Below are 7019 nucleotides of genomic sequence, written 5' to 3'. Positions count from 1 at the left end.
GATATTTCTTGATGCAATATTGTTCTAAATAAATAATAGTATCGAAAGATTATAGATATTTTTAGATTTAAGAACACAGCAATTTGTGGTACTATTTCGTAGATATTTATTAAGAAAATTAATGTTTCAAGCAAGATACGAAAAAGTTGTACATATTTCAAGTAAATTTAATGTAAATGTAACAATTTTTTCCGCTACGATGTCTACTCGACAATGCAACTGTGATGCAACACTCGTTATATTACATTCGCATTGTCGAGCTATAGGAAATTAAACTATTCGTGATTCGTAAATATTACTTGATGTTTACTGCAACAAAATGTACGACCGTAAAGTGACTTGAATATTACGAAAATTGAATAAACGTCTTAATATCACAGGTCATTCAGTACGACGACGACGGAGCGACTCTGACGACGACCACGATATGGAGGCACGTACCCGAGTCGAAATTTTAGAACAGCAAAAGAGGTCGAACTGCAAGTACAAAATTTACTCCTACTTAAAAACTTATAGCGTCGGTAATTTCTACATACTTTATTTACATTTTCTGTATAAATATATAATATAAATCAATATTTTAAATACTTTAAATAACCTTTATTAAAGCTCTAAAAAACTCAATCACAAATTTGATAACAATATATTTGTAAACAATATATGTATACTTATGTATATACTAATATACATTTTTGTTTATAAATATATTATAATTTAATCTATGCATTTAGGTCACACACACACACACACACACACACACACACACACACACACACACACACACACACACACACACACACACACACACTTTTGTATTTTTTAAATTTAAATATAAATTATGTATAAGGATTAATGCGAACGGATTAGCAAAATCATTTTGTAATACTGGTTCAATTGCGTATCCAATATTGATCCAATATTGATCCAATATACTCAATACTGGACCAGTTGTACGATACTGGTCCAATTGTATAGCCAATACTGGACCAGTTGTATATCCAATGTTGGTCCGACTGTACACCCAATACTGGTACAGTTAAATAACCAATATCGGCCCATCAGTTATTGCCAGAGTCGGATCAGTACTGGCAATTAAGCACGGCATGGCGTTACACTTCTGTGTTAAATCTGTACTGGCACAATACTGGCGGCCAGTACCGCCACAACGGCAAACTGTACAGTCCCAATATTGGGTTGATTTAATATTTCTACGTGGGTATCTATCGCTGGAACTGTGTTAGAAAATGATGTAACTGCAACCGATAATACTCAGAATAATCTTCGGGATATTGTCTCTTTTATGAGTAATTCATTTTCTGAAAATGCAACAGAGTTCAAAAGGATGCAATTGATGGAAAAGGCAGGATTGTACGTTGCCCCAAGAAAAGTATTTATTCGCCAAAGAATCGATGACATAGCTATTGGTAGTACAATTGTGAGAGTGCCGGTTGAAGTCACCATAACGTTTGTACCTTTACGGATATTGTTCAAAACTATTTTCAGTTTGCCGAGAATTTTTTAAATGGCATATACGTACATGCACCAGCAAAATCATGATCATATAGTTGACGATATAATTCACACCTCTTCTTGGAGAATTAAACAGCGTGAATTCTTTTCATATAAATTCGTAATTCCTTAATATATTTACTATGATGAATTTGAATGCAATAATCCTCTCGGTTCTCATACTGGAATTCACAAAATGGGTGCAGTTTATAAGTCTTCGGTGTTTTCCGTTAGAATTTCAATCTCGATTGAGTAGCATTTTTTTAGCATTACTTGCTCATTACCAAGACATTGCATCCGAAGGAAACGAAATTTTTCGTGTTTTAGTTCAGGAACTAATATTTCTAGAATCAGAAGGGATCGTTGTTGATCGAGGTAATGGAATATCGCAAAAAAATATACTTTTCATTGGCCATGATACTTGGTGATAATGCTGGCTTGATTTCTATTCTTGGTTATTCGAGTTGTTCGAGTAATTATTTCTGTCGTATCTGCAAGGGACATAAACACGATTTACTGGCATGTAACGTGCATGGAGAAAATGAACATTTGCTACGTACCTTAGAAAATTATAATGACGATCTTACAATTGGCAACTATAGATTAACCGGAATAAGAGAAAACTCGATCTTCAATGAAATCCCGTCATTTCACGTCGTTAATAATAACGCTGTCGACATAATGCACGATTTACTCGAAGGAGTGTGTAAATATGACATGACTCTAATAATAACTTATTACACGACAGTTCGCATGATATCTTTAGAGACCATAAATTTTTGTATTCAGTCTTTTGATTATGGATATATTGAATTCGGTAATAAGCCTCCACCCAGGTGAGAAATGACGACTGAGACAGGCCCGAGTCAATGCAGTTTTAGTACTGAGTAAAAGTGGTACAGCACTGGATGTCAGTGCAGATCCAGTGCTGTTTGTACACTGGAGTAGTAACAATGTTCCAGTATAGTTTTTCAGCACTGTACCAATGCTTAATTCCAATGCTGTATCTGCACCAATTTTCTGTACGGGAACGGCATTTAATGACAATAGTGTGACACTGTCATTTACCATTGTTTCCCCACAGTAATTTGGAAGGAAATAGTACATAAATAAAAAATATTTTATTGAATTAATATTTGTTTCCTTTATTATATTTTTCGGAGATATCAGATTTTTACTTAATCTGCATAATGTTAAGCATTTATAAAACTATGAAATACAAACAAAAATTATTTCTTATTTCTTTGTATAACATTTTTAAAATTAAACACAAAAAAACAATGTTTTTATCACATTTGGCATTTGGTAAAGTTGCACTGAGTTTTTGGGCTTGGAAATCAGCTCAGCCTTGCAGTCTTATTTTTTCTCTCCAAGTAACCACCCTCTCTATCAGGTGCTCCAGACAACCATCTACTCGTCACCGAAATGACTTTCATCACTGATTCACGTCCTGCATATTTTTCCTCCAGAAAATCTGTAACATAAAATAGTTCTGATTTTTTTGAATGATCTTAAACCAGTTAGTTATCTCACAACCAAATTATAAGCAAATTAAACATACCATTCATACACTTGTATGTGAATGTGTCGCAGAATTTTCGTTTTCCTTGACTTTTAATAACCTTGCCTGCGGCGCTGTAATTCAGCTGCACAGCCTTTGTAATCATTCTTCCCAAAATGATTTTAATAGCTTCTTCGTAGCTCAATGATCCTTCTGTAATGTTTTTATAAAATTGTTTCTGTAATTTGAAAAAGAAGAACAACATTTAGAAAAATACATATATACATCCAAACGTGTATTGATTTAAACAATAATAAATACAATTGAAAATACAGTGATATTTACCAGTGCAGCTTGTTTTTCCTGCACTTTCTGGCGCTGACCTTCATCTTCCACCCCAATTAAATGCAGACTTTTCTCGAATTTTAAAAACTCCTCGAGGTCTCGTATAGGCAATTCAACTCCCAATGTCGCTTTTGGGGACGTATTTTGTTGTCCAGCGTTATCGCTTTCACCTCGCAAAAAAATTAAATGAGTTTTCTTCTCCAAATCATATTGCAAACTACGTTTAACACTTTGCAAATTACTCAGGATGACCTCACTAGCGGCGTCAATATAGTTAGCAATAAAGCCTGTAAAATAAATACATATCCGATAAGCTTTGATTCTTTATTAGACTTTTTTTAGACGTGTTGCACTGTCCAAGATGATGGAGACATTTAAAAAAAATTGATGTACATATGAAAGACTACATACAGTACTAATTAAAAGAATGTCTCGTTGGTTATTGTTGATTTACTTATTTATTTATATACTTTATTTATACATTTTTAAAAAGAATTTTTCATAAAAATAATAAAAGTGCAAAGGCAAAATAATACCCTGCAGATGATGGCTTGTAAGACAGAGGCGTTGATACGTTAACAAATAGTTAAAATTTATCCACGGAATAAATACAAAAACATATTAGATAAGATCGATTAAAATTGTAACGACACCCTCAACTCTTCCCGGTTCTGGTTTCCGGACTGGACTCCGGCGGGTATTATTTATTACGCGAATAAATACAGAAGTTAGTCGGACGCGCGGTTCCGACTAACGGTTGGAAGAGTTGGCGTTCTCGCGGTCGGTGTTTGATGTGCTGCGTGTCGGTAAAAGGAATCCTCCGTTCCTCCTATGTGCCGAATATGCTCAGCTCCAGGGCCGTCGGGAGGAAAGGAGGAAAAGATCTTAATTCGCTCAGTGAGGTAATCGCTTGGAAGGATCGGGAATAAATCGTACAAGTATCTGATTTGGTAGAAAACGATAGGAGCGTGTTTATTCAAGAATTGATACACGGAATCGAGGTACTTACAATGGGTCCGCCCTGTGATCAAATATAATGGAAAGGAAAGGATTAGTATTACAATGGGTCCGCCCTGTGATAAAATACAAAGGAAAAGACAAGGATTAGTCGGATTATAATATATGGAAAATACACAAGTAGATCGGAATACGGAAAAATAATACGCAGTAATCAGGATTTTACGGAAAGTACGGAATTAGATCGGAATACGGAAAATAATACGCAATAATCAGAATTTTACACTAAGGTACGAACGCTGGAAATAGTCAGGAAGGATGACCGTACGGGATCCTTAGGTCTGCAAGGGAAGACAAGTAACGGCATTACTTTTACGATGCTTAATACTAGAACCAATGAGAAATAATTTTCCCACCCGAATATTCCCCCCTGAGTTCTACACCGGTCAGGAATCAGGAAAGGAATCAGGTTAGGTCAGGAACACGCCCGAGCAGCGCCTCGGTATGCGTGAATTTGTCAGTAGTAATTGTACACCGAGGAGCACCCCGTTAGGTGTACGCTACTGCGGAAGTACTCCGCCCCCGCGAAACACGGCGGTACCCGCTATTACGGGGGGAACGGAGTCAGGACGGATACAGGAGACCGGTACGGGAAATTTGTAGCATGTGTACGCCGAGGAGCACCCCGTTAAGGCCATTCTACAATTGCGTAAACGTAGTTGTAGGGTTGTAGGAGTAGAAATAGTAGTAAGTGTTGTACATCAAAGTAATATACAATAGAGTGAGATACGTCGTAATTGAAATGAATGATTAGTTAGCTTTTACGTCCTGTATCGTTGTAGTCGTGGAAGATCAAGTTCAGCCATCTTTTACAACAGGCTTTACAATCGGAAATGCTAGTTTAAAACTGTGTTTTACAACACTGTACAGCCGCTAACAACCACGTTTACGCAATTGTAGAATAGCCTTTAGGTGTACGCTACTGCGGGACGGGGCCCACGACGGAGTAGCGCCTCCGTTGTGTGCTCCGGTACGGTATATAGCCGAAGACAGGAGCACCCATTCACTTCGGCTTATACCTGCAGTGGAGGTACCCACTGCCCGGTGTTGTCGCTCGGAGCTCCGAGGCAAAACTGAGTTAAAGCGCCTGCTCTGGAGGGGCTTTTATACCCCTCGGATGCAGGCGCGCGGGGAGATACGGCGGGGGCAGGCGCGGCGTTGCCGGCCGCCGCCGACGCGGCAACCGCGCGTTATCGATTTTCCCGTGCGCAGCTGGTCGTGCTGTCTCTTTCTAACTGCCGCGCCTCCCCTGTCGCCTACGTTACAAAATAATGAAATTAGATTACCTTTTAAATCCGAATCAATTCCCTCACGCAACTCTTGAATACGGTCACTTGCCAATTGTTGATTGGTTCTTCTGAAACTTCCTGAAATAATAAAATAACAAGTAAAATAATACAAATATGATATATAGCATTCGAGAGTATAAAATTTAAAAATCATAACTTACTGCTATCAGTTGTGTTCCGGATTCAAACAGTAATTCTCTGTTCTCAAGCGTTATGTATTGGCAAAGAGAGAACTACCGTGACAGTGGAATCTCGTTAGTTCTCCCAAATAAACCTCGCGATCTAAACAGTTTTGACCATGAGATGTTTTCGCAGTCAAACTCGCCGTTATTGGTAAACGCTCTCACATTATTTCGAATTTGTCCGCCAATTCGGAAAGAGCAGGCGTCTATTCTCCGAAAAGGGGGGATTTCTCTTCGTGAGGATTCCGCGCGACGACACGGGATCTCTGGTCAGAACACGAGTAATTGGCTTGAAGATAGAACGTGTTACCCGGTCTCGGTTACCGCTTTATACTGTACGATCAACGTCGTTCGATGTACCGTCACTCAATAAATAATTGAAGGTGCACGAATACTCAACGGACTTTTAAACTCCTGTCACGGCGAGCCTTCTGATAAGGCTGTATCAGCCTCCGTGGAAGAATCGCGTTTTCGCCGTGCCAACGGCGGAAAACTGACGAGCGACGAATTCACACAAGTTGTCTTCTTTTGAATCGGCCTTTCATCACTTAAAGGCTCTTCTTCTAGCCTTTCAGATATCGTTCGAAGTAACGTTTTTTTTTTCAACAATTTACTCGCAGCACTGTTGCTTAGGATTTCCGGTTCATAAGATTTAACTGCATCACCGTCCGTAGAATCGATCTTCGCATTACGCTTCAATGCTCGGTTCAATCTGCGCATACCTTGATCATGATCCTCTGAAAAATAATTGTACACATTATCAAAATAAACACAATTAAATGCAATAAATTATTACATACTTGCGGTAGAAACTATTTCCACTTCGTATGCCGGCCACTTCTCATCAGCAGATATTACATTTTTAATGCACTTTTGTACGTCATCTACTGCACCATCCATAGGCCACCTGCATCTTCATTTATTATCCGCAATACTGATCAACCAGACTGAAGGTACAAGTTCCAATATCATATGCCCTTCTTTATCATATTCTTTCTCAAATTTTACCACTACGAAGTCTCGAGTCAGTTTATTAATATCGGCTAGTTCCGACATCTTAAAATAATTTTTAAAAATTATTAAGATTTTACATTGAGAGTTTTTAAATATTAATATATAAGAATTTATTAATTATTAAAGATCTTATTGATAATTTATGAAGTAATAATGGTATTT

The 7019-nt window shown here is 37.7% G+C and overlaps 1 protein-coding gene across 1 annotated transcript; it reads right to left on the bottom strand.

The window, feature by feature from the left end:
• Positions 1 to 5928: 5928 nt before the first annotated feature.
• On the bottom strand, positions 5929 to 6899 carry LOC105557608. The gene is made up of 2 exons (XM_012004888.1): positions 6779 to 6899; positions 5929 to 6613 (listed from the first exon to the last, which is right to left on the bottom strand). The coding sequence occupies exons 1-2, from the start codon at positions 6897 to 6899 to the stop codon at positions 6261 to 6263; spliced, it is 474 nt and encodes a 157-aa protein (XP_011860278.1). The 3' UTR covers positions 5929 to 6260.
• Positions 6900 to 7019: the final 120 nt, after the last annotated feature.

The sequence above is a fragment of the Vollenhovia emeryi genome, unplaced genomic scaffold, assembly GCF_000949405.1.
Source record: "Vollenhovia emeryi isolate VEMERY1.0 unplaced genomic scaffold, V.emery_V1.0 DF939445.1, whole genome shotgun sequence".
In the NCBI taxonomy this organism is placed as follows: Eukaryota; Metazoa; Arthropoda; class Insecta; order Hymenoptera; family Formicidae; genus Vollenhovia; species Vollenhovia emeryi.
This window is presented reverse-complemented; position numbering and strand designations above follow the sequence as displayed.

Excerpts from the sequence above, each read along its gene's own strand:
- LOC105557608 (XM_012004888.1), bottom strand. The coding sequence starts at position 6,899 with ATGTCGGAACTAGCCGATATTAATAAACTGACTCGAGACTTCGTAGTG. Across the intron at positions 6,614-6,778 it reads ACCTTCAGTCTGGTTGATCA|TTTATTTTGATAATGTGTAC; the intron begins GTATTGCGGATA and ends CATTTAATTGTG.